Here is a 27,506-nt window from a genome sequence, read left to right as displayed (position 1 = left end):
CCAGCCCAAGAGGCCTGCTGTGTAAGGGCAAGAGGCAGCCAATCATCCCAGGGCTTCGAGGTGTGGGAAGGGAGAGCGAGGTGCACAGGGACAGGGGTGGTGAGGGTGGAGTGTCAGAACAAGGACCAGGAGGCCCACGGAAGACAGACAAAGGCTACAGAAGAGCACGGGCCGGGTGCTGTCAGAGGGAAACATCTGCATGCAGAGTCCCCAGGGCTGTGTGGGTACAGTGCCGGGAGGCATTTTCTCTTGGGATGAGCCCACAGAGCAGCAGGGCTTCCCATTCAGATGCTTCAAACATTCTTGGGGGAACAGGCCCAAAATGCTTCCCCTGAGGACCAGCCAGCGATGGTTCACATGGGCAAACACAGCCACTTGCCTTTGGTGCCGCCGACCCCGGTGCTGGGGGAGCACACAGACCCTGGCAGAGCCAAGTGCAGGAGGCTGCCTCTGGTTGGTGGTTCATCACAAGGCCCTCATCTCACTGGGAGTCATGAGGCACAAACAACCCCCATGAGCTCCCCCTCCACAGTATTTGGTGCAATCTGCTTGAGGTCACTGGGAACAGCAGGAAAGGGGTGACGAAAGGGGGGCCCACAAGGTGACGGAAGTCAGTAAAGTTGGGCATCTGCCTTCACCTCCAAATGGCTTGGGGGGGGGGTGCATGTGGCCAGGGCCACAAGTGGACACCATGGCACCAAAGTGAATTTATTCCCCATTTCTGGGAAAGCCATCACGGAGGCCAGCAGCCCGGAGAAACCACATACACACCTCACTTCATCGAACAGGCTATTCATTTCACCAATGAGGCGCTGGTTTTCTTGTTCAAACTGTGAGGAAACAAACACATGAAGGGTGATGTCATACCCAACACAGCCAGAGGCAAGTGTCTAGCAAGGCCTCTGCACAGAAATCTTTGATCTGCCCTCTGAGGATCGCCACCGAGTCCCTCCTTCCAGCATCAGCATGACAACATCCCTGCGGCTGGACTTGTCCCCACCTGCGAGCCGCCCTGATGCCCACGAAGGTGAGCCTGGAGGCACGGTTGGGGCGGGGGGGTGGGGAGAAGCTGTCATCCCTCCCCCTGCTCTCCTCTGGCTCCCACAGGCCTGTGCTGTCTGCCGCTGGGGCCACCTGTTTTAAGTGGAGTGGTGAGGTCCAGCAGCTTAGCTGAGAGCAGGGCAGTGTGATTTCAGAGCTGTGCTTGGCCAACCCCATGATCAGAACACAGGCCCAGGAGACGGAGGAGCCGTGTTCCCAGGGCTCAGGCTAGCGATCAGGCATCGGGATGCAGTTCGGGTAAGGATGCTGCCCTAACACGCGGGAGCTCGTTGACTCTGTGAAGCAGACAGCTCTCCCCAGCCATTCTTCCAGCTCGACTCTGGCCCAACAAAGGACAGTGTGTCTGAAGCTTCGCCATGGTGTGGGGCCAGCCGATCTCCTCCCCCTCACCTACAGGACCACGCACTCCGCTTTCCCATGCCCACCCAACCCTGGGGCAGGGTTCCCACAGACCCAGCCCAAAGGCCAACTTCTCCGTGACCTACCCCGGGCCCCCAGGCTTGAAGCTAGTTTTTCTAACCTTGGCCTAGCACCTTCTGAACATCTCTTAGCATATTTCAGGCCTTGTCAGAAGCTGTGCACATCCCCAACTCCCTGTGGGACTGTGAGCTGCTCCGGTCCCTGTGGGACTGGAGTCAAACCCAACTCTGAAAAGGCCACACACCCATTCTTCCTTTCACATCTGTTAAAGCTGCAGCTGCATCCACAGAAACTTTCTGAGGATCTGTCTGTGGCAGGTGCTGCGCAGGGAACAAGTGGAAGCAAGCTCTCGCCATCCAGAGGCTTTGCCATTTGACTGAAGATCCCGCTACCCCTTGCTCCTGCAGGGACTCACAGTCTCCCGGCCACTCCATCCGGCTCCCACTTCACGGTCTCCCTGCCACTCCTTCCGGCTTCCCTCACAGGAAGGGAAGCAGCTGTGCTCGCTCACCCCTGTACCTGCCCAGGCTGCTGCCTTTGCTACACCTCCTCACCCCTCCCTGGGTTTCCCTGTCCTCCCTGTGCCTTGCTTACTCCCACTCACTGGAGACACGGGTTGGTGGGGGTGGGGTCACTTGCACGGGCAGGGCCTCTTAACAGTCCTCCACTCGTCCCTCCAGCCCTCCACGCGGGTGTCCTCTGTCCCATCTGCCACACCCTTGCTGCACCCATTCTTTGCTGGCACCTAAGCTCTGTCCTCATCATCTTTCAGTCTCTTCTCGTCTGTCTCCCACTCCTTGAGCGGTCAAAGTGAACTAAGATGCCAGTCATGTCACTTGGCAGCACACCAGCCCTGTCCCGTGGCCTGCAGATCAGTGCAGAGGTGTGGCCTTCTCCTGTGGCCCGCTGCCCCCCACCTCTGCACAGGCTGGCGGAGAGCTTGTTAGGCACCTCCTAGTGACCAGGCACCTGAGGCAGAATGAATCACCTTCCTCCATCTCTTATCAAAAGCTCCTCTGCACTTGGCCCATCAGCTGCACTTGTTGCCCCCGTTCTGGCGTCTTCCCTCCTGGGTCGGAGGCTTCTTCTCTGGCCTCTCAGCACAGGGCAGGGCCTGACACACTCCATGGCACTGGTCCCCAGCCCCACTACTTGTTCGAACACCAAGACACCTTTGCTCTACCCCAGACCCACTGGGTCAGAAGACCACGGACGCAGGGGGCTGGCTCAGCTTGTAGAAAGGGAAAAGTGCTGGGGAAGCACATGCAGGGTCGCCCTAACCCCCTCAGCAGGCCGCCTTGCTGGCTGCTGACAATGCACCCAGATGGCCCTTCTCCTTATGCGTGCAGCCAGTTATTTACGGGAATAGAAACTTCATTTCTGACTTTGAAAGTATCAACTCAGTTAACGGTCAACAGTTAATAAGGAAAAAATACAATTACTTCGGCCTGTAGGAGCTAATTTATTTTCAATAATTCTCCCAGGTACTACTTAGGGTTTTTATTTTTTGCTGGTGGCATTTTCTTATTTTTCTAAAGACAAAATATGGCCCTGTCCTTTTAAATCATCAGCCCTTTTAAGCTTTTTAAACTGTTCCTAAGCAAGATTAACTAGGGGTTTGAGGTGGTTTATTACGGGAATGTCCCCTGGGAACAAAGCTCTCTCTTCTACCCCAACTCCAGGGCACGTGGCCCCTGCTGCACATCCTTCTAGGCCTCCAGGTAACTATTACCTCTGAAAGACTCCTGCCAGCCCTGCTCAGAAGTGGGACCAGATTCTGGCTCTCATTTCCTTTCAAGCCTTGGGTTCTTAAGGGCACTGGCAAGCATCCAGTCCCTGGAGGAAGTGGGAGAAACTAATGCCTCAAGGGATCAAGCGGCAATAGCGCTGAGGAGAGAGGTTCGCCGAGGCCAAGACCTTCATGGAAAGCGGCTTCCACTGGGGTGGAAGTTACAATGACAGTGTGTTTTCCAAAACAACAAAACCTCTTTCCCACAGCCAAGTGCAAGGTGGTCAGTTCATGAGACTTGGTGGGTCTCGCTCGGGCAGATGAGGCAGTGGCCAGGCTGCTGACAACATTCCTTGCACCAGATCTCAGGGTAGTTTCCAAAGCTGTCTCAGTGGCAAACCCATACACCTCTCCTCTCATCTGCTGAGTAAGACAGGGAGTGGCAAATGCTGGCCGGCAGGGGCTGGTTGGGGACATGCCTGGGACTTCAGTGAGCCAGCCCCTACAGCCTCGTGGCAACTCCTAGATGACCCTGGACTGGTCACTGGCCTGTCATGTGACCAGGCCTCTTCGTCAAGAGAAGTGGTGATGATGCCAAGGGTGGGGAAGGAGGGCTCCTTTACTTTCTAAGCTGGACACCCTTGGGCAGCTTACTTTCCTGTGCCTGTCTTCATCACTAAAATGGGATGCTAACACGACTTAGTTAGCAGTTCTTTAACCCACTGAGCCACCCAGGTGCCCTAGTTAGCAGTTCTTAAGAGGAAGATGTGTGAATACATGTAAGTGGCTTACAAAGTGCATGGCTCACAGGAAGCTCTCACTGAGTGCAAGTTATTATTATTTAATTTCTCTGGAAGTGAGATTCCAGATCTGCAAAATGAGTCATGAAATGCTCTGAAGGCCACTTCCACCTCTCTGGTTTCAAACTTTAGAGAGCCGCTGTGACTTGAGGTCATCTCACTTGCTCCAGCATGAGAAACATTTATACCACAGTCACTGGGGCTCCCTGGCAGCTGCTGGCATCTGTCCCCCAGGAGGATGGGGACTTCACAAGGAGTGGTACCTAGCAAGGCCTGGGCTCCATGGTCAGCACCAAGGACAGGGGTACCTATAGGCCCTGGGAAGGCAAATTCCCCCGGGGGTCTAAGATACCTGTCACCCATCTCTGTGAGGCACTGGAGAGGGGGATGTGAGGCCTACATGATGGGTGAGGTGGACAAGGAGGGCCCGAGAGGCATGACAGCAGCCAGGCTTTGTGGGCCTCCTGCCATGGCTCTTTCCACTCCATCTTGTTTGGTCTCACACCAAAATGCAGCGTCTGCTCTCAGCACAGACCAACGCCCCCAGCAACCTCCCCCAACCCCTCAACCACAGTGGAAGGCACCACATTTAAAGGTTAGGAATGGGAGCTCTCCATTAAATGGGGCCAGCAACAGAACCTACCACACGGGTGGCACACACTAACGAACGCTCAAGTACCTGGCATGTGGTGTGTGTTACATGCGTGTTAGGCACTATTATTTAACCGCTTAACTCCATTTAGAAGTCAGTTAGACTTCCAAATAGGGGGCCCCAAAAGGGTTTATAATCTGGTTTAAAGGCTACAAAGCCACATTGTGAATACATTGTTACAGAAATCCTTTTCTAATCTAATCCTCTTTACTATAGTTTTAAAAAGAAAATCACTCCTACAAAGGCCTTTGAGTATAAAACGAGGCCAGAAGAGGTTATCTGCATTGCAAAGACGCAAGAGCAGCAAACTGAACAGAAGACTGTGAACCCACAGGGGCTGGAACCCACAGGGACTCAGCCCAGAAAGCACTCTGTCCCCTTGGCCCAGGACCTCTCAGGGGTCTTCCAGATAGGATTTCTTTGTGCCAAACAGCTTCATACTCATGGCTCTGTGACTCTCACCTCCACCCCTACATCTGCCCCTGTGAACCCGAAACCTCCCCAAGGTGTGGACTTCAGCTCTCAGCCGTGCAGTGCCCAGATTCTACCAACAACTCTCACCAGGAGGGCAGCCACAGATCACAAGCCCTGCCAACCAGGCACCTGGTGCTTCCAGGGGGGCTAGCACAGGGAACAGGGGCTAGGGACACCTTTCATACAGATTTGAGAACAGAAGTCACACGCACGTCTTTAAAAATCATGCTGAGGAATATATCAATTAATGCAGGTGGTTTCACTTGAAGCAAGAAGAATGACTGCAGCCTTAGAAAAGGAGGTATTTTCTCTAAGTAACATCAGAAAACAATTTGGTTTCACTCAGCCTGACCACAAAACATCTGCTTATATTAACTCAAACGTTAATATACCTGCATCATGGGTTATAAATGGAAATTTACTGTGCAAACCATATAACACTCTGCAACCATTTTGAAACATGTAACAACTGCTCCTATGGGTGAAATAATGAATTAAATTGGTATTATAGGGCTTAATTCATTATTTTACCCTGAGGAAAAATTCCAAAACAGTGATTATGAATTATGACCACAATTTGCTATAACACTTGCCAATTTAAAACCAATAGTGCCCTGCTTCTTTTCATGTTCAGGGTTGAGTGTATTAAGTAAGATTTGGGTTGGCCAGACTGTAAGACACAGAACTTGGCCATCACTCCCAATTAAGGGAGAGGTTAAGTGAGCATTAAATAGGCAGCCCTCAAAGTTCTGAGTGTCACCTCCTTCTGCCCAATCCACTTGCAGGAGCTCCGAACAAATTAGGGAGGTCTTGCTGGTTCCGATGGCTTCAGTCACTGATCCTGGGATCAGATTGGGAACGGTTGGTAGCACGTTTACAGACAGGGACTCAGGACCCAACAAGGAAGTGGAAGGATGGGGCACCAGCAGTCATTGAGTACAGAAAAGCCTAATGTTGGGACCCTTTGCTCTTCCTCTGCGTTGTCTACATCCCCTTCTGGAGAGGCGCAGTGAACGCAGGTGTGCCCTGGGGCCAACACGAGCTGAGCAGCTCCCATGGACCCTGCATGCTGCCAGGTACTCTGCATTCCCAGCAATTCTGTGGGGTGGTGGTTCTTGCCACACTCAAGTCCAGTGAGGCAAATCTTCTTGGCCCAAATTACACCGACAGACAGTGATATAAAGAGGATTTGTAACAGACTCTATCGAGTCCCTGAGCCCACACACTTTTGTCATCTCTTGCTGGGATAGGGCATCAGTGGATTACGGATGTCCTTGCTGCCAGCCTTTCTCTGGCCCATCCCAGCATGCTTTTAGAGGCTTCTAAGTGTCAGGCATCAGCAAAGGTTAACAAACTTCTGCTGCTCACCACCTCCTACAGGAGAAAGGCAAACTTCTGACTCTTACTCAAGCTACTTCATTTATGAAGTGTATAAAAGGGGAAAAAAAACCCAAACCTAACAGAAGGTAAATTCTGCCGGCATACCAATCATTCAAGGGACAGAGCTATGCATATTTTTTCTCCAGCAAAGAAATGCGGGTTCTGTCATATTATTTGGGGGAACGTGAGATCATTACTTTCATTAATAAAATTCTGTACAAACTGAAGAGAAACTGAGATTTTAAGAAACTTCTGCCATCATTTGGTTATAGGAGAAGGGAGTAAGGTCTAACCATCCTTCACTTGCACGGGCTGGCTTCTCCACCTCAGCCTCCCTCCCTGTGGAGGGTCCCCAAGGCACTGCCCTTTGCCTTGCTCCTTCTCCCCGGGACGCACTGCTTCAAACATCAGCAGTAGGATATCTCCCGCATTCACATCTCTAGCCTGAGCCTTGACTCCTACTGCCCACCAGACATTTCCCACGGATGTCCCAGAGGGTGTCTAAAATGGAATTTGGCATCCCCTGCCCTGCCCAGCCTGCTCTCCCTTCTGACTGCCAGCATCGTTTCTCCAAGTCGGAGAGCTCCAGGCTCCTCCTCCCAGTCCAGTCCAGTCCCCCAGCACCTTTCTCATTCCTGCCTCCACAGCTGTGCCCGGACGTACCTCTCGTTGCCTCCTGACTAACTAGAATCCACACCACAGTCCCTCCCCAGCCACCCTCCATACTCAAGGCTTCCGGCTGCCACATCTGCAGGGCCTGGGGACCACGGGAGCACCTACTCAGAGGGTGCACTCTGGAACACCGGAGAATCTAGAGGAAGGCAGGGGCTTGGCAAAGCCACTTGAAGTTGTTGACTTAGTCCCTTAACTCAGAATCACTTTTGCCTGTAAAGAACAAAGATAGCTCTGCTTGGTATTCCAAAGCAAATACCATAGGCTCCGAGGGAACACCCCAAAGCAAGTCCTAGGAAAGTCATAGCCAGTAGTACTATCACTGGGATCAGTTCTATGCTTCTAAGCTGACAATTTTAAAGAGGAACCAGTTGTCTGGGAGAGAGGGGTGGTAAATGTTTGTGAAACCAGATTGTGTATAAAATACATATGAATCGGGGCGTCTGGGTGACTCAGTGGGTTAAAGCCTCTACCTTCGGCCGTATCATGATCCCAGGGTTCTGGGATCAAGCCCCACATCAGGCTCTGTGCTCCACGGGGGGCCTGCTCCCCGCCCCCCCACCCCTGTCTGCCTCTCTGCTTGCTTGTGATCTTTGTCTGTCAAATAAATAAATAAAATCTTAAAAAAAAAAATACGTATGAAACTCCACTGAGCTCCAGCTGCCATGTGCATCACCCTCACTCAGTGCTCTCTGCACATGTGCATCAGTGACCTGAAAGCCTGCGCACAGGCCAGTCTCTTCTACCCTGAGCAGCAGACAGCTGGCTGCCAGGGAAAGGTGGGGGAACTCATGAGCACTTGCTGCATGCCTGGCACCATGACACACAACCCTCCCAGGCAGCTCGCTCAGTCATCAGCCCCACCGTGGGTCAGTCCTTTATTCAGCCTTGGAGAAGAAACAGCAAGTCTGGAGTGCAAGAAGATTCTGAGCCAGTGCTCTTCCCCGGCAGCTGCGATCCTAGGGAGTGGACCCGTGCACCAGGCCACCCTCACGGGGCCCAGGCTGCAGACCCGTGTGTGCACCACTGCTCAGTGGAGCCTGACTCAGTGGAGGACGACTCCTCTGCCAGGCTGCCCATGTCAGCTTGCCACACAAGAGAACATACGTAGAAGGCTCGGCATAGAGGGGGCATTCATAAGTACACATAATAGCAGTATTAACTTAGAGTTAGAATGTTCTAGTAATGCATACTGATGATCCTACTCATCAAAAGCACTCATCATTAGAACACTGTTCTAGGCTCTAGGAACATGGCCACGAAAGCAGATAAGCTCCTGCTCTCGAGGCCCTTGTATTCTAGTGGAGGGATGAGGGAATAAAATGGGGTACAGGGACAGAGGGGCTGGGGGCCACTGCAGGTTGGGTGGTTGGGAGGGCCTCTCTGAGGATCTAAGAGTTGAGACCTGCAAGCTATGAAGACAACAGTGAGGAGAAGGAGCCTGGCAACACAGATGCCTCAGTCCACGAGGCTCAAGGCTGGGACGAGACCGGATCCCTCTCTTACTTGACACAGCTTTGCCTCAGAGCTCTACTCCCTCTCTCTTCTGGAAAAGGAGAAAGATTAGAAATCTGGGGATGGAGGGTTAGTAAGCTCTTCCACTTATTACCAGGACCTTGGGCCAGACACTACTGCTTTTTGCCCAAGTGAACAGGAGACGCTGCTGTGCCCCCACCTGAGCGTGACTAGTGACCGGGTCACAGAGATGATGATACCAGTGAAGTTCCGTCCCCCCTCAACTGCTGCACAAGTTAAGCTGTTCTCATTTGTCAGATAGAGTCACTCAAAGTTTGCCTGTGGGAGGTGGGTTCCCTGCTCCGCAGGTGGAGGACAGTATCACGCCAGGGCCACTCTAGGGAACACTGCTCCTTGCCCCAGGAAGATGGACCCATTCAGCTTTGTCATGCCAACGTCTGCACGAAGTGTACACAGACACTGTTGTAAACGAGCTGGCAGGGGCCTGTGCCAGACCTATCAGTTTCCTTTTGAAACTCACCCAGAGAGGACAGCCTACAACTGGCAACTAGACCTCAGCGGTTCCAGTGTTGCTCTTCATTTATCAGTCATCACTTCTGCTTTCTCCACATTAGCACAACACCGGCAATGCAAACAATTAAAAAGCACCCCAGCAGTAATTATAAAAGACCCATTTAGTCTGGAGAACTCTTTTACTGCAGCTGAAAATAAGTCTATTATTAGTAAAATTATTCCAAGGCAATTTCTTCTTTAATTATGCTACTGCAAATTTAAAACTTATGAAAAGCGTATTAAGAATCAGGTGGAAAAGTTGTATCTAAAATATTTATTTATAACTTTGAAAACCTGATACAACAGTCAAAGCAAGGGAATTCAGGATGACCTCCTAACTAACACCAGTTAGCAACACCTGACTGGGCAGAAAAACCTTACCATTTGTATTTCTTCTGGGGATAATTCATCGTCACCTTTGCCCTCTCCCCAGGTGCCCAGTTCAGGTTGTGATTCGGCTGGAACCTTTTCTGTTAAAAGAAGAAGAGGAATGAGGAGGTGGAGGAGGAAGAGGAGGAGGAAGAGCAGGGGAAGAGGAAGGAGGAGGAGGAGGAAAGCCGAAGGCAAAATAATTCATTTTAGAAGAGGAGGGCTTGGGATGCAGGCACATTGTGAACATGGGATGGAAAAGGATCCTATAGCTTGTTCCACATCCGGTTACTGAGGCACCACACCACGGTTCCCCTACCACGCTTCGATGTGTGTGTGCACGTGCGTGTGTGCACGTGCGTGGGTGGAGTAGGCACCTCACACAGTGTCAGCACGGTGAACTCAGCGAGGTTGCAAACCAAAGGGACAGTCTCCAGAACCAGTCTTCAAGTGTATTTTTACCTCAAAACACAAATACACACTCACACGCTGCCTTTGCTTTCTAGATCCTGCCAAATATACAGGTTTTCTCATTCATGAAGATCGAGGAAATGACACACCGCTCCCTAACCCTATTCCTCTCCCAGAAGTAACCAGTGTCAGCACTCTGAGGCGGCCTCACAGACTGGACCTGGCGTGTTCACATACACACGGGGATGCAAGCCCCTGCTTCCCCCACACTTCAGTCTGGAAATAACATGGGGTTTTGTGTGTGGGGGGGTGCTTCCTGTCTAGCATACTGTTCTGAAACAGTGTTGCTGTTTCTGACTTCCCCGTATCTCAGGAGACTATCCTACCTCAGTCACCTAGATCTGGTTCTCTCTTTCAAAGTGCCATGCAGCAGTCTGCTGTAAGGACACGATGCTCCTTGCAGAGCTGCACCGCTGCAGAGGAACCTCGGTTACCTGGATTTCCCGCTGCAGTAATGGCACCGTGTGCCCGTCCATCCTTGAGCCTCTCTGGTGTACTCCAGGATAGACATTGAGCACCAACTGCTAACTGGAGGTGTAGGAACGTTCCAGAGAACTTTTTGACCACAATCACACAAACGGGGGATGGAAGCATTCTGAAGTGAACCAACTGCTCAGACTCCTAGGAAGGGCTGTACCACCCAGGACCACGCTAGAGAGGCCTGCCCGGCTTGAAGGGGGCTGCGGAGGGAACAGGGGAGTGGACGGAAGGGATCTGCCCCTGGTAGACTCTGTAACAGGGTCTCTCTTTCTAAAGGCTGATGTTGCATCTGGTGTCTCAATGCTGCCTCTATGCTTGTTGGGGGCTGCCAGGTACCGCTTCTTTTTCTTTTCTTCCTCAACCTCAGGAAATTTCCCAGAGCTGAGCTCAGCCCCATGAGATGGGCACCAGTCCAGAGATTCTGTTTTGAGACTGATAAGGGAACAGAACATATGACAGCACCGATTCAGAGAAAGCAGTTTAGGCCAACCCCGTATACAAGGTATCACTCCAGAAACATTATCACAAAAAACCTCCATGTCATCTAGAACATGGCTTAAGTTTAGAATAAACGGTGGTTTTGCTAGACCTGTATTTATAAAAGACATATTTCTATCTAACTCACATATAATAAATATACATGCAAATATAATAAACATATAACTGATATAGAAAAGAGAGACTGAAGGCACCTGTAGGAACTAGGGGGCTGTGTTTCTGAGCGGAATCTTCAGGCAGCAAACTTCGCACTTCGAACTCCCCCCACCTCCACCTCTAGAGCCCTCTGTTTCCTATATGACCTCATTATGGTATCCACGTCAAGCTTTTACTCTGATGTCAAGGGTAAGAACACCAAAATTAGAAACACAGGAACATTATTCACATCAGCTCCAAGGATAAATGGATTCTGAGCTGGAACGCAGAGTCTGGTAGGAGGATGTGTGCAGACTGCAGGCTGCTGACCTTGGAGTGGTTGGGAGCCACCCCGGCCTGCCACGGCAACAATCAGTGGGGAGCACGGCACTCTTCCCGCCACCCTCTATACAGCCCTCCCTTGGCCCAGCACCAGGCTCCATGTGCAGGCCCTCTGCCTGGCCAGGCCCCACCTGCCTTGACCGCTGGAGGCCCCACACTCCTGCCCTTTCCATGCACCGTACTGCCAACATCACATTCCACTCCATGCTTTCTGGCCTCTGCGTATTTACACACACTGTTCCCTCTGTCTAGAATCATTTCCATTTTAGGTCCAGACTCAATTCTTAGGGCATTTCCTCCTGAAGCCCCTCTGGGGGATCTCTGTTCTTCCCACCAGTGGCTTCTCTTAAGGCATTGCTCACGTTCTCGGGGGCTGGAATCTTGTCCTTCCCATCAATTGTGAGCTCCCTGAGGGCAGGAACCATGGCTCACTGGAGAAGTGTAGGAAGTATTCACAACAACCAGACCCATCTTAACGCTAGGGGAAACCAGTGTAAGGAAACAAACTGTAGACGGGAACAAGAAGGTGGTGCTTGAGCAGCTCAGTCGGTTGAGCATCTGACTCTTGATTTCAGCTTATCATGATTTCAGGGTCACAAGATCAAGTCCCTATTGGGCTCTGCTCTCAGTGGGGCGTCTGCTTCAGATTTTCTTTCCCTCTGCTCCTCCCCTATTTCCAGGTCGATTGTTCTGAAATAAATAAAATCTTAATAAAACAAAAAACAGGGCCATGCAGACCTCATGCTGGCATAGTAAGAATATGGAAGAAGGCGGCCTAACATCTGATGAGGACAGAAGGGCTGCATGACCACAGAGCTGCTTGATACCAGGGATTGCATGAAAAGTAACCAAGCCAGCGGCTTTTTTTTTTTTTTTTAATATTTTTTATTTATTTATTTGACACAGCGAGAGAGAACAGGCAGGCAGAGCGGCAGGCAGAGAGAGAGGAGGAAGCAGGTTCCCTGCTGAGCAGAGAGCCCAATGCGGGGCTCGATCCCAGGACCCTAAGACCATGACCTGAGCCGAAGGCAAATCTTTTTAAAGATTTGATTTATTTATTTGACAGAGATCACAAGTAGGCAGAGAGGCAGGCATAGAGAGAGGGGGAAGCGGGCTCCCTGCTGAGCAGAGAGCTGAGCAGAGATCCCAGAACTCTGAGATCATGACCTGAGCTGAAGGCAGAGGCTTAACCCACTGGGCCACCCGGGTGCCCCAAACTAGTGGCTTTTTTAAAAAAAAAACAGGAGTGTGGCAAGCTCTGCCCAAAACTATACCACCTAGTCCTCTCCTGAAGTATTTTTTGTCAAAGTTATAGCTCATGTTTCAAAAGAGGAATGAAAAATAGAACAGCTAGGCTGAAGGATTCCACATAGCCCAGATATAAGTCCTTCTGCAAATTGTAGGCACGCTTAGCACAAGGTCAATGGGCAGATGCATAAGCCCGCAGGGGGAGCAGCTAGGGCTGGGGGCACGAGACTGACCCGCCAGCATCAAGGTCAGGATGGACGAAATGTCAAAGGCCCCCAGACAACAGGGCAGCAGCTCAGAGGTGGCTGTAGGCTTCTCCCCTCCCTCACAAATTCCCGGGTGAGCACACACAGGCCTGGGGCTCTGCATGGCCCAGCCCCATGACACCCAAGGGTCTCCAGCCCTGAGGCCTCCCCTGAGCTCTAGGCTGTTTCCACCTGAAAATCCATCAGATGTTCCAGGCCTAGCACGCGCAGACAAGAATTCTGGTGCTGCCCCGCCTGCTCCTCCCAGCCCTGCTGCCAGACTCTGCTTCCTCCTGCCCTCCTCCCGGCCGTCCATCGGGCTGCTCGAGCCCCAGGCCCTGGTGCTCCGTCCCTCTGCCTCTCCCATCTCCCATCTCACCTACTCACTCATCTGCAGATCCAAAGTATGGCTGGAGTTGGGAGCGATTCTCTCGACCACCACCTCCATCACCACTGCTGCCTCACATGTGACACTGTCACCTGGCACCCAGACAGCAACAGATCCGGACGAGCCCCCTGCTGCCATTTCTTCCTCACACGGCTCCATCCCACGCAGCAGTCGGAGAGGCTTGGACTACAGTCTGATCTGCCCCTCTCAGCCTGAAAGCCTCCATGGGCTTCTGGCCACACACAGAATCAAAGGTAAACCTTGACCACAGCCCGCACGGCCTGCAGGCTCAGGCCTCAGACTCCGTCCTGTCTGTCCCTGTGCTGTCTGCATTAGGGCCTCTGCCTGCAGACTGTGCACGCATGTTTCCATGTGCCAAGCTCATTTCCCCTGACACCTCTTCACTGGCTGGATCTTTTGCCTGGAGAAATTTTACCTTCGCCACATCCCCTGTTGCATCATGCTTCACTTTCTTGCACATCACAGACACCGTGTTTTGTCAAAGTGAAGGTCTGTGGTAACCCTGAATCAAGCAAGTCTACGGGCGTCATTTTTCCAACCGCATTTGCTCACTTCATTTCTATGGGTCTATCAGTGTGGGGTATACTGCCGTTTAAATAACAAAAATTCTTCTCATTAACATACTTGGGATGCTTTTCCATTTATTTGGGTCATCTTTAATTTCTTTCAACAGTATTTTGTAATTTTCAAAATATAATTTTTTTTTTTAAAGATTTTTTTTTCTTTATTTATCTGACAGAGATCACAAGTAGGCAGAGAGGCAGGCAGAGAGAGAGGAGGAAGCAGGCTCCCTGCAGGGCAGAGAGCCCGATGTGGGGCTCGATCCCAGGACCCTGGGATCATGACCTGAGCCGAAGGCAGAGGCTTAACCCACTGAGCCACCCAGGTGCCCCTCAAAATATAATTTTTATACTTTGGTTGAACTTATTCCCCAAGTACTTTACTCTTTTTGGTGCTCTAAGGGAATAGTTGCTTTTTAAGTTCTACAGCTCTACAAACCAGCTCTACAAACCAACCTAAGACAGGTGATTTGTGGAACACCGACTGCACAGGCCAGACACTGCCAGGCCCTTCATACGCGAGCCCACGTGATACTCACAACAAACCACGGCCACATGGTACCACAAGAAAGCTTAGGCTGAGGGTTTACATAACACGTCCAGGGTCACAGCTCAGGACAGAGGCCAGGCTGTGAAACCAGGTCAGTCTGACCCCAAAGTCGCTTCCGTGACCCCCTGCTGCAGCCCTGTTTCTGCTCTTCCCTTACAGACCCACAAACAGGAAACAGATGAATGTGGGATACACAATGGTAATAGCTTTCTTTTGGGAAAAAAACCAACAACATGAACTATTTAAAAATCTGTTATATATGCAAGAATCTGTACAGACAGGAAATTGTGTACATTTTTAATATTCAGATTTTACTAGGCCTGGGGATGCCATGTACCTAAGGGAAAGGGGACTACATAACAAGCATCACTGAATGACCTGAAAGAAAAGGTGGTCTGTGCAGTTGCGGGGACAGTGAGGCTGAGCCAGCAGAAGCAGGCAGGTGCCAGGGTGCAGGGGAAAAGGCAGGAGAGGACTGGCCACAGGGCATCTCAGAGACATCCCAGGACCAAGAGATTGTGGGGGTGGCGGGGAGTGTCTCAAGATGCAAGGAGAGCAGTAAGCAAAGGCAACACCAGTGACAACTTCCTACCATCCCCAGGCCCCTAAAAAGTCGGTATCATCACCCTCATTTTAAAAATGGGGAACTGGTGCTCAGAAGTGCCAGGAGGTGTTAGAGCTGGGACCATGACAGCCTCAGAAGAGACACTCTTCATACCATCCTGTCTCCTATGCGGGGCTCCTGAGCTAAATTGGAGAGCGCACCCTTAGTATCTGGAGTGCTGGTTGCGTCAGGAGAGAACCTCATGATTATAAAACAACAAGTACTGACTTTAAGATGAGAATATAAACTGTGAGGAAGAGGGTTCTTTCAACCTGACGGGGTATTTCGTATTGCCCAGAGGCATGAGGTTCCTTCTACATGAGGAAACACTTCCACAGTAACTAAAAGCAATCGGCACTCCCAACCACCTTCCTGCTGCCTCTCGTGGTTTTCAGTGATGGATTGTTTCAAAGATTTATTAAGCGCCTCCTGTGTCAGGCACTGTTGTGGGTGCCAGGGTTAGAGCAGTGAAAAAACACAGAACTTTCCTGTCCTCGTAGAACCTACATTTTAGCAGGAGAGACAGATCATAAAGAACATAAATGAGTAAAACAAACAGGACGGCGGCACAGGCCAGGGAGAAGGATAAAGCAGGGAAGGTGGGAAGTGCTGGGAGGCCTCAGACCTTCATGTGCCCTTTACTCACCCTCATTCCGGGGGGATCCTAGCCTGTCACAGGGGATCGATGCTGCCTACGGACCTGCCCCCTGACCTCCAGACTCCCTACTCAACTCCGAACTCCCTACTCAATACCTCTGCCAGGCATCTCAAAATTAACATGCCTGACCCTGAGTTCCAGATCAAACCGATCTCCTGCATCGCAGTGAAGGCCAGCAAGCTTCATCCTTGTCCAAACCACCATAACCTTCCTTGGCCCCTCCTCCTTGCCTGTCCCATAGACAGAAGCGAATGCTGTGGCTCTACTTCAAGAAGTATCCAGAATTCCAGCACTTTCCCCTGCTCCCCTGCTACCATGTGTGTCGTGCTTGTCTCTGGGGGACTTCAGCAGCCTCTTCACTGTCCCTATTTCCCTTCTTCAACAGAGCCACCTATGGGGCCCCATTCTAACCCACTGGCTATGACAGTGCTGGCCTCCCCATGGCTTCCCACCTCCTTCAGAGTAAAAGCTGTAGTCCTCAAGCAGCTGGTGTCCTGGCCTGTCCTTGCTTGCTGTCCCTCTGCCTCGCTCTCCAGCCTCCAGGCTGCTCATCCACCCTGCCAGGCGTGCCCTCTTGTCGGGGCCTCTGATGTGCTTTCTCCAGCCTGTGACACTCTTGCTCAGAGAGACACAGGCCTCACTCCTCGCTGCCCCTGGGTCTCTACTGAACTCTCAAGCTCTCCGACCTCTCAGATGGGCCTAATCTCTCCTATGACCGGGACCCTCTATCGCACAGCACGTACAATGACGGTACACTACACTGGTGTGATTATGCCATTAACTTGTTTCCTGCTGGACTGTAAGCACAGGGGCCTTGTATTCTACTCAAGACTATCCCCAGCACCCAGCACAGTGGCCGGCACAGCAGCACTCGTGTGGGCTCTGGGCTCAGCAAGGGCAGACAGCTGGCCTCAGCTAGGTCCCAAGGATCTGTATGGGCTTCTCCCCACTCTCATCAGCCCTAACACCATTTCTCGAATGAATGATGGAATGAGTGTGCTGTGTGTGGCATGAGTAAATTTAGACATGCTATCACCATATGCTGTCTCGTGAAAAGCTGGGCCCCATTAGTTCATGAGTGATGCTGGGGTTTTTCTTTTATAGGGAACAGTGGAGATAGGACATGTGCAAGGCCTCTGGCCTATGGGAGCAAAACAGCCCCTAGAGAGGACAGGCTTGGGGTCTATATAGTGTAACCCAGGTGCTGCCCCTTTCTTGGTTTTGACTTTGGACAGGTTATATAATCTCTTCAAAGCTCGATTTCCTCACACATAAAATGACGACAGCACTACCTCACAAGACCCAATGAGACTCAATCTGTTGATGGCCCAGCATGAGCCCAGCACAGTGGAGGGCTCACTGGATGCTGGTCTCCCCACCGCTCCCCACGGACAGTTTCCAACTACAGAAAGCACCGCTGGCATCTTTCAGGTAATCATTCCCACACTGCATTCTAAATTCCCTCTCTTGTACAACACAGGGAGAAAATCAGATGGAGAGGCGGTGCAGATCTATGTACCAATCCTGAGTCTACCATTTATGAGCTTTTAAGTTTGCCAGCCTCTCCCAGCCTCTCAGAAGGCTCACCTCAAAAACCGGTCCACAAAACCCATCCCCGAGGGCTGCTCTAAGGATGGTGGTGGGGACTGGAAGGATTCAGGGCAGTGTCTGGCGTCCGGGAGATGCGCCAGAAATGATAGCCACTGTGATTAACACGGACGAGGGGACTGAGGAAGATGGCTGGGCCCTGGGGCCTCAGCACGCCATCATCCTGAGATTCATGCAAAGCAAAACCCCACCCCTGCTATGCTTCAGATACAGCAAACTAGGCACATGCTGCCTACACAGGGTGGCCACGCGGGGTCAGTGCTAAGAGGATGCTGAGATCGCAAGACAGGGCACCACATGGGGCAGGGGAGGCAGTGTCCCACCTTTCCTGGGGCTGGTGGGCAAGATTCCTTGAGCAGAGTGCTCTTACATTCCTCCTGGTTCAGAGTCCCCAGCCCCCACCATGGTGATGCACCGCAAGTCAGGCCCTGTCCCTGGACTCTGCTGGTTCTGGGGTGACTGGAGGAACCATCCTGCCCAGCCCCAATAGGTATGAGCTCCTAGTGGGACAGAAAAAAACGCTGTCCTTCTGTGTTTCCTTTGCTTTATGCAAGTACAAACACCACAAGATGTCTGGGACAGTGTTCCTTTCTTTGCTTTGTATTTTTGCCAACACGTCGTAAAGAAGAGATACGAGGCAAGACTTGGGTTTCAGTTCATACCTGGGTATTCTTCGGTAGCAGGTTTTTCTTCAGACTCTTGTGAAGGATGCTGTGAACCTTTCTCAGAAGACGTGGATTCTCTTGTCTTTGTATTTGGCTCTGGTTCCAGCTTAGATCTAAACAGATAAACGGCAATCATATAATTTGCTGACACAAGACAACAGAGGGAATCACGTGTGACCTCTGCACACGTGTCCTGTGCCCTCTGTAGGAGAGCAGGGTTGCTAAGCAGCAGCTATCCCAACACACCTCCCGTGGGGCACTTACTACAAGGGACCGGGGCCACCGCCTGCAGGGAAGGCTGGGCACCCTAACCGAAGCTTGCAGGGGAAAGAATGCAGTCAGTAGGTGCTGAAGGCAAGAAGGCACGAACCCACCCCACATACCGACACCACACTCAACACGTGCGCGGTGAAGCCTGACTGCTCAACAAATCCAGGACGCGATTGTTTCACACCAGTGCAAAAGTGTTGCTAAATACACACACACCCACACATCATGTAGTATATGTAAGTAGTATCTTAAATAAATTCACTACAAAAACTCAAGCGACTTTTCTCAGGAACCAAGGCCTCTGCATTCCTTCTATGCCTGTTGTATTTTCCACCTTCAGGGTGAGCCTCGATCTCACCTCACTCAGAGAGGCCTACCCTGACTGTCCCATCTCAAGCAGGCTCCCCCATGTCCCACTGTGCCATAGCCCTTGTCTTCTTCATTGGCAGGCAGCATCTGGGATGACCTTGCTAGTTCCCTTGTTTATGGCCCGCCTAGCTCTACAAGAGGGCACGCTATCAGAGCAGGGTCCTGGGCTGTCGGCCATTGTCACCATGCAGCCCCAGGTCCCAGATGGGTGCCTGGCATTCAGTGTTTAATAAATACAGGTTGAATGAATGGATATCTTCTGACAGTCAGTAATTAGCTAGCAAGAGAAAAAAACCTGTTGATTATGAACAATAAGCCTTGTAACAGATTTCCTGGGACCCACACAGCACTATAAAAATTATGGGTAGATTGCTAAAAAGATCTATGGTGAATTCCATATTACTAGCCAAGAAGACTACACATAAAAGGAACAATGTAAATATACGTAAGGATGATCTTGTTAATGCCAGCTAACATTCATGGAGGACTTATTATGTATTGGGCATTTTTCTAAGCACACTATATGGATACAGTTTTTTAATGCCATACATCCCTATAGGGTAGGCAATGATCTGACCTTCTTCCAGAGGAGGAACCGAGGTATATGGAAGCAAGGAAACTCGCCCAGGTCAACCATTTCATAAATGGCTGGGCTGGGATGTGACTTAAGGAACCTGTGTCAGAGGCTGCTCGTAACAGCTGCTCTGTGGACAGCAGAGTCTACCCACCATGTTCCATGAATAGGGACTTCTGGTAGAACGAATCAGAAAACCGAGTCAAAGCCAGATAGGGACTTTACAAAATTTTAGAGCCCTTAATAATGCTAAACTGTATTTTGAATTTCCAAAAAGGATCTTTCCCAAATAACCTGACTGCAGAGACCACTCTCATGGGGCTTTTGGAAGAAGACTAGTGTGCTAATAAGAAAGGCTGTTTAGGAAATGCTCTCCTACAACATTCCTAAAAAAATTTTCCAAAAGCAACTAACATCAACCTCCCTAAGCATCCAGCGATGGTGGCTGGGAAACGTCAGTCTAAAGCTTAGTGCCTCAAAAAAGCAATAATCATTTACTCTCCATCAGTGTTTCTGGGGCCAGAAATTTGGGAGTGGCTTGGCCGGGCAGTTCTGACTGTGGGTCCTTTCTAAGGGTGCAGCCCGATGCCAGCTTGCCACATGCCAGCCTGATGTCAGGGGGCCTGCCAAGAAGGCTCCTTCACATGGCTTCCAAGTAGGTGACAGTGGGGAGCCTCGTTCTCTTATCAGGGGTCCACGGGAGCATCACTGTCTCCCCAGAGCAAGCAGTCTCTGAGACTGTGGCAGAAGCCTAGGCACCTTTTATAACAGCCCAGAAGTCATATGCTGTTATTTCTGCCCAGCTGTCATTTCTGCCCAATGCCATGGCCCAGGCAGTTAAAATGGTCCCCTCAGGCTCAAGGGGAGGGGACACAGACCTCACACCTCCCTCCCAGTGGAGCAGCGACAAAACTGATTTTAATAAGACCATGTGGGATGGGATATGTTTAGATGCAGCCATCTTCGGAAAATACATCTGCTACTCCAAGTATCACAAATACGGAGATACAGTTATAAGGATATTGATCACAGCACTATTTACGATAACAAAACAATGACTTAAATTGTTCACCAAAAAGTGCCAGGTTGATAGGGAGAAGATTCAGGGAAAGAGAAAACACCATTTGTAAGAGCCAAAACAAAAGATAAAAGACTAGCAAGGACAACAAACATCACAGTATAGATTTAACAAGAAAAGCCCGAACCCATGTGTGAAAAGCTAAAAGATGTTCTTGAAAGATACAAAACAAATGGAAAGAGACATATTCTTAGATGGGAAAAAGAAATATAAAGAGGTCAGTTCTTGTGGAATTTAAGAAACACAACAGATGAAAATGGTGGGGGTAGAGAGAGGTAAACCATAAAACAGACTCTCAACAACCGAGGACAAACTGAGGGTTGTTGGAGGGGAGGTGGGTGGAGGATGGGCTAACCGGGGGAACGGGGACTGAGGAGGGCACTTGTGGTGACCACTGGGTGCTGTCCGGATGTGATGAATCACTCAGTTCTACTCCTGAAAAACCAGGAGAAACCTAGATGCAGCTTCCAGTTGTCTTCTCCCGCTGAAATACAACAGACGGCACCTAATTCTCCCAGCAACGGGAATGAATGCACATACAGAGTGCTGTCCACACGGAAAGCTCCCTGGGGCCTTGGCATATGGCCTTTTCACTGGGAGTCAGTCATGCAGCTGGGAGCATCCAAATAGCTAGCCTTAGTTACTCAGTCTTCAGTTCCTCCAGAGGTCAAATGCAAATAGTCTGGTCCAAGGCCCCTCTCATAAATCACACTGTTGGCATAAACTTTCTGGTGTGATGGTCTGAGGCTCCAGGTGTGCAAAAACAATACACCCTCTCATCGCGCAGGATACACCAAGAGCTTGGAGATTATCTTCCAAACACTGGCCCACAGCCAGTTTCTTCACAAGGTGCAGAGTTGGAACACCCTAATGCTATGGAATAAACCTTCTCTGCACAACTTCTACTCCAAATTTGCTAGAAGTTTTCATCATGAAGGCTTTATGATAACTTTGGGGTGTACTCTTGAGAAAGAAGTAACATTTTACCAGAGCAGAAAGGATATGGTAGGCCCAGGGAAGCTAGGAATGGGGCCACTGAGTCACAGGATGGTCTCTGCACTCTGGAGAAGTATTGGCTATTTTAATAAAGAATTATTTTATACTTTCACAAGCCACGGATGAGAGTTCCAGTTACGGCACACCTGTCCCCCAATATCTGTCATTTTTATTTGAGCCATTCTAATAAATATGAGATGGTATCTTGTTGGTTTTTTGTTTTGTTGTGAAACAATCACATGCAGAAAGATCTTCAGTATAATCTGAAGAACCCTTTCTCCTGAACCACCAAGAGTAACCTGCCAACCTGTCCCTTTCAACCCGAGTATTTTAGGGATTTCCTAAAAACAAGAGCATTCTTTGATACAACCAGAATACAACATAAGAATCACGAATCTTCATGTCACTACACTACTTCCAGCCTTTCCCTGGACCCCATTCTATTTTGCCTAGTCGCAATGATTCCCTTCCTGACAGAAAGATCCAGTTCAGAATCACAAAGGCATCTGGTTGTCATTTGTCTTCAGGCTCCTTTGGTTTAAACACTCCTATTCTCTCTCCCCAAGTTTCATGACCTTGATACATGGTGATGTGCCAGTTATCCTGTAAGACATCCCCTAATCTGAGTGTGTCTGATCTTCCTCACGGCTGGATTCAAGTTGTGCATCTTTGGCATAAAAAGTGATATTCTAGTTACGTTCTTTCTCAGTGCATTCCATCAGGCTGCCCATGGTTTCACTTTGAGCACCTGACTGAGGTGGTGGCTGCCAGGCTTCCGCACTGTGAGGTTACGCTTTCCCCCTTTGTGGTTAAGAAGTTATGGGGGAGGGAGAGCTTTGATACTAAGCAATTATCAATTTCAAACCCTCAAAGTACTCACTTCTGTACTCCTATGTAGATGGACTCACGATGTCCTATTTTATTCAGTGGGTTATCATCTGCTACTATCTTTTACTTGATGCTCAAACTGTCTCTAATTTGGCCAGTGGAAACCCCTTCAAACTGGCTTGGTCCTCCCTCCATGTTCCCATCATCTTTTGAGCCTTTTCTTGCTGTCTGCTGCAATAAAATGGTCCAGGTTCATGTTCTACCTTCCCTGCCCCAGCCCCAGACTGAGCCGTTTCCACAAGGAGCCCTGGTTCCTGGAAGCTGAACCAGCTTCATAGAAGCCAAGATCTGAGTGCTAAGCAGGCTTATGGCTACTGGGGTGTCCCTGCTTCCAGGCCTATTTGCATACCCACCCATACATACTCATTGACAACAATATTTATTTCTATTTCCACCTATGCAAACTGCACAGGAGTACACCCTGGTACCTTTCCTTCCAACCCAACACCGCAGGGTTCATTCTGGCCTCTTCCCTTTCACTTCCCCAACTGTGTGAAACCTGGCTTCTATCATCCTTATATATTTACTTATTTGATAGGTACCCCTACATAACCAACCTGTCATCTCCACTGCCACTCTTACCCCCACAGGGGCACGTCCCTCTGCTTACTCTGGCTGTGACCAGCCTTGGGAGACTGTGCCCCTCCACCCTCACCCATGCACTCACTCACCCAGCTCTGCCCCAATCTACAGGGGCAGGACTCAACTGTTTAGGAAGAAGGGCTTAATTGACTTTTAAATAAAGGGCTCCTGTAATGTCTATAATCCTTTGTGTCGAGAGTATGCTAATGGGCCAGTTTTTAATTTAAAATGAATAAAAGACTGCAATGCAGTAGACAAAGTAGAGAGCATTTTTTTCCCCTAAGTGATAAAAACAGATCTCATTATACACAGAATGTCTACTGCAATCCTCAGGGAAATTACAAATTAACTAGTTGAAGGTACTTTGAAAAAAGCAATTTTTAAAAAGTCATCAGAAAGATCAGTTTATGCCCCATGATTTATTTAAACTGTCTCTAACTGAAGGCTGAGCATTTCATAGCTGCAGTCAACACGGTTTCCACCTGGCCAACATCTGCTTCCATGTCCCTTATTTGAAAACCCTGGGATTCTATTTAAAATTTAAGAAGAGTAGAAAGAGAGAAAGAGGGAGAAATCAGGTTTCTCAGTTTTGAAACAAGAAGGTATGTGGAGGAAATTCTTTGCCTTATACACAAGTTAAAAGAAAAGTGATTAATATTCCAGAGTTAAGTACGGCTCTAACACTTCTTTTCTGCTCCCCATTAAGGCTCTCTGTAGAAAGAAGATATTTTTGGTACAGGGTATTAGATACCATCATTCCAGAAGTGGCTTTCCGACTCAGGTACCCACCCCAGTGCAGGCACTGTGCGCACACAGAACAGGGAATGCCTCCCAGTGCTGGAAATAAGCCGTCCTCACACCCACATGGGTGTCTACTGGGCATCCAGCCCCAACTGCACAAAGTGTGGTCCACAGACCTGTGCCAGATGACGAACTGTTTGTTACTGGTCGGCTATGAGACAAGCACAAAAACCAAGAGCAAGAAACATTTATAGCAATTTGCCACTGCCACAAAATCAGAAACATGTCCACGGAACAGGGTACAGAGTTTAGATGAGACTCCTGTGGTGGGGTCGGCTGCAGCATCGCCTGTGAACCTGACCTGTGCCGGGGAGTGCGCATCTGTGTACGATGGACAACAGACAACACATGACAAAAAAGCAGTCCCTCACCTCGAAGGTCTGTTGTGAGCCAGGGGTCAGCACACTTTTTCTGGAAAGGGCCAGATGGTACATATTTTAGGCTTTGGAGAACATAGATGACCTCCATCTTGTATTATTGGTTTCCTTTTTTGTTTTACGAACCTTTAAAAATGGAACAACAATGTTCAGCTCGAGGGCTGTACCATCACAAGAAAAGGCTGGACTTGGCCCAGACACAGTGGTGTGCTGATCCCCAGTTCCAGAGAGTGAGTGCAACCCAGTCATGGGTCGAGAAACAGGGCACATGCTTTCAGCTCTCGGATGAGTCAGATTTTAGGATGTCTAACACGGTGACTATAGTTCTAACACTATATTGTACAACTGAAACTTGCTAAGAGTAGAACTTAAACAATCTGACCCCCCAAAAAAAGAAAGACAGACAAATATGTGAGATGACAGGTATGCCCCTGGACGAGATGAACAGAAGCAGGAGCCATTCCACAATGTGCCTGTGTATCTAATCACCAAAGCGCACACTGTCAGCATCTTACGAGGTCACGTCACTTACACTTTGGTAAATCTGACATTTTTACAAGGGACAAAATCACTGCTATGGACCTCGTATCACATGGCATCACTTAGAGTTTTCCTTCATCTTTGTCATCATCCTTATCCCTCCCTCATAAAATTTACTTAGCTCTTAGTATGTGCAGGATCCTGGGTTAGGGGCTGGATTTTAAGAAGTAAAAGGCACAAGGCTGCCCTTGCCAAGCTTCCAATCTAGTTGAGACGAAGGAACTGAATCATAAATAATAATACAAGTACACTCTGTAAGGATCAAGTAAGCAGGGGAGAGTATGAGTCACAAGAGCACCAGTGCCTTTTTTCAAAAAGGAGGAGGAAAAAAGGAATGTAGTGAAATCTTGATCTTTCGTACCAACTTAAGGGAGTAAATAATAAATGTAAGGTCAAGCACCCAACCACGGGATCAGGCAGTATTTCCTGAAGTATGCTTGCCCGAGATTCAGGAGTGAAGGACTCCACAGTGAACAGGGCTTAGGAAATCAAGGTACGGCAATGTACGCTCAGTGTTCCTCAGGCTCATTTGACCAAGAAACTATCTTTAGAGTAACACTTACTTAGGTCACCAGAATCCCCTCAGGTACCTTAGGAAACTCTCACATTACCCTTCATTAGAATTAACAGTAGGATCTGCTAATATTCTGGAAATTAACTTTGAGCTACATGGGTAAATGCAGATGGTGCCTCATCCTTCCTCCGTAATGTTTCGTATCACCCAATGTAAGAAGTTCGGGCAGTGGGTTTGATCCTTCTCAAATCTCCCTTGAGTCAGGAGAAAATAGCCAAAAGTTCCCACTCTAAGGACATCATAGTACTAGTGAAAGTAAAGTGTTCAAATCTGGGCCTAAACCAGCACACTTTAAAGCCAGGTCATGGGTAGACACAAGATCAGATAATCCACCCCTGGGTAAGAAAGAAACAGAATTTACAGAGACAGGCCTAACAGTGTAAGTCTGAATCTGTTCCAGGGCTCCTATCTAGCCTACTGTGCCTCCAGAGACAATCCTCTGAACTCGCAGAAATGAACATCGGAGGTTTGTTCTGGTTTCTAGACAGCCACCTTAAACCTCTTCCCCAAGAAAAAGCCAGTAATACAGGACCTGATTACTTTCTGAAAAGGGGAAATGTTTCTGATTAATTCAGATGGCTTTTAGAGTATATTCCTGGGAAGGCATGTGATAGTTAAATTATAACCAAACTATTAGTGCTTTAAGATGGTTAGGATGATAAAGGGCATATTTCAAACCTTTTTGGGAAGACAAGGTCACTTATACCAATGTTGTGTCCACAACCTTTTCAACTTATAGGCTCTGACTGTGTAGACCTGAGGAGCCAGGCATTAGTGACCATGCCTCACTCCTTCCCTCACTCAAGAACCATTAATTGAGCACCTACTTTGTGGCAGCCTCTGATCAAGGTGCTGGGAGAGCCAGAGATGGAAGACACAGTGTCTCTGCCTTCAAAGGGCTCAAGGTCTTGGCGCAGGAGAAAGAAGAGACACGAGACCACAGTGAAAGTTCTTACTGGCTGTCAGGTCCAGCTGAAGACAACCAGCAGCAGGTGCCACTGCCAACTCAGAGAGCTCAGCTGCTGGGGAATGGGAGAAAAAAGTCACACTTGACAATGGTGCTACCCTTCTAAGAAAACACAGAGAGAGAAAGAACAGCAGAAAGATCAGCTGAGACCACTTCTGGCTTAATGAGCAAAACATTTCACCCATTTTGGGATAAGCGCCCTTTGCTACGAGAGACCAGCATGTTATCATCACTGTATGAAACGAACACCGGCAGAGAGTATCTTTCACTCTACACTATGAAAGACTTCAAATAAACAGCCTGACAGTTCCCTCTCTACCAAATATGCTTTACTTCTGCCAAGAACAAAAGAAACATGAGAATAGCAACTCTGCCCTAAAATGGGAGCACTCGGGTTTCTCGAATCTAGTTTAGGGGAATGATTTTTATCAATACCCATCACCAATCAAGACGAACAGTACAAAAACAACCCACAAATCCAACTTGTGAACTTATCTTTGGGCAACCTGTCCTTCACTCACCCAGCAGCCCTCAGGGAACGGCTTCCCCAGACTGGGATGGGCATCGTGCTGCGTGATGGGCTCGGGGGTCTGAGCAGCTCTCCAGAAGCGTACATGTTACACCGACGTGACAGTGTGCAGGGAACCCACACAGAAAGGAGCCACCAGCAAGGCCCGCGGGGGCCAGGGAGTCTTTACAGAGCAACCAACATCTTAACTGGGGCTGGAAGGATAAATAGGAGTTTGACTGCTGGAGGAATGGGGAAAAGAGGGGCAGAAAGTACAGGGATATGTGAAGAGCATTCTGGGCAGAGAAATGAGCAAGGATTAAGGATGAGGGCTTCAAAGAACAAGGCTTCCTGAGGACACAAAGTTATGTAGGGTCAGAGCAGAGATCCACAGGGACTGAGTGAGAAGCCAAGGCTGCTGTCTGACTGTAGTGGGCCTTGAATGTCATGCTATGAAGCTGAGCTTCTCTAAGACACAGGAAGTGAGGGAGTGGTAACACTCTATGTGTGTTTTAGGCCGTCGTCTTCTGAGATGAGGTGAGGAAAGAACAGGGAGGAGGCTGGACGGACTACATTGTGTGGGCCACATAGCTACTTCCCTCAAGGTCTTTTGCTCAAAGTAACTGGTACAGGCCAGCTATGCAGCAGGAGTCGAGCCTGTACTTGACTGTTGAAATGAGAACAACTCCCATCTGACTGATCTTAATTTGTCGAAACCTCTGTTGAGAACCAGGAAGTGAGGGGGCAGCAGCAAAAGCTTCTTCCCACTTTTACCTGGGGTACCTGCTAAGTCTCAAGGGTCAGGGTCCGCTTGGGTCAGGAAGCAGAAATGGGTGCCTCTCCCACTGGTAGGTGGGGGGCCGAGTGACCACCACCCTGGGGGGGATGGTAAGTCACTGGTGGCCAGGCCCACCCTCCTCCTC

General features: G+C 49.5%; 1 protein-coding gene and 1 long non-coding RNA gene across 3 annotated transcripts in view; one reads left to right on the top strand and one right to left on the bottom strand.

Moving 5' to 3' along the window:
• Window positions 1-27,506, bottom strand: part of STX18 (syntaxin 18) — a 117,170-nt gene that overhangs the window by 4,743 nt on the left and 84,921 nt on the right. For both annotated transcript variants that reach the window (XM_032333815.1, XM_032333816.1), the window contains exons 6-8: window positions 18,057-18,172; window positions 9,599-9,687; window positions 772-830 (exon numbers count right to left, since the gene is read on the bottom strand). In XM_032333815.1, the coding sequence (XP_032189706.1) occupies window positions 772-830; window positions 9,599-9,687; window positions 18,057-18,172 (264 nt within the window). The remainder of the gene's footprint in view (window positions 1-771; window positions 831-9,598; window positions 9,688-18,056; window positions 18,173-27,506) is intronic.
• On the top strand, window positions 836-6,577 carry LOC116584871. Its single transcript, XR_004283356.1, has 2 exons — window positions 836-1,027; window positions 4,880-6,577. It is a non-coding gene; the product is annotated as an uncharacterized LOC116584871 (long non-coding RNA).

Source organism: Mustela erminea, chromosome 2 (genome assembly GCF_009829155.1).
Source record: "Mustela erminea isolate mMusErm1 chromosome 2, mMusErm1.Pri, whole genome shotgun sequence".
Taxonomy (NCBI): Eukaryota; Metazoa; Chordata; class Mammalia; order Carnivora; family Mustelidae; genus Mustela; species Mustela erminea.
The sequence above is the reverse complement of the archived record's forward strand: the minus strand, read 5'-3'. Positions and strand labels throughout refer to the sequence as shown.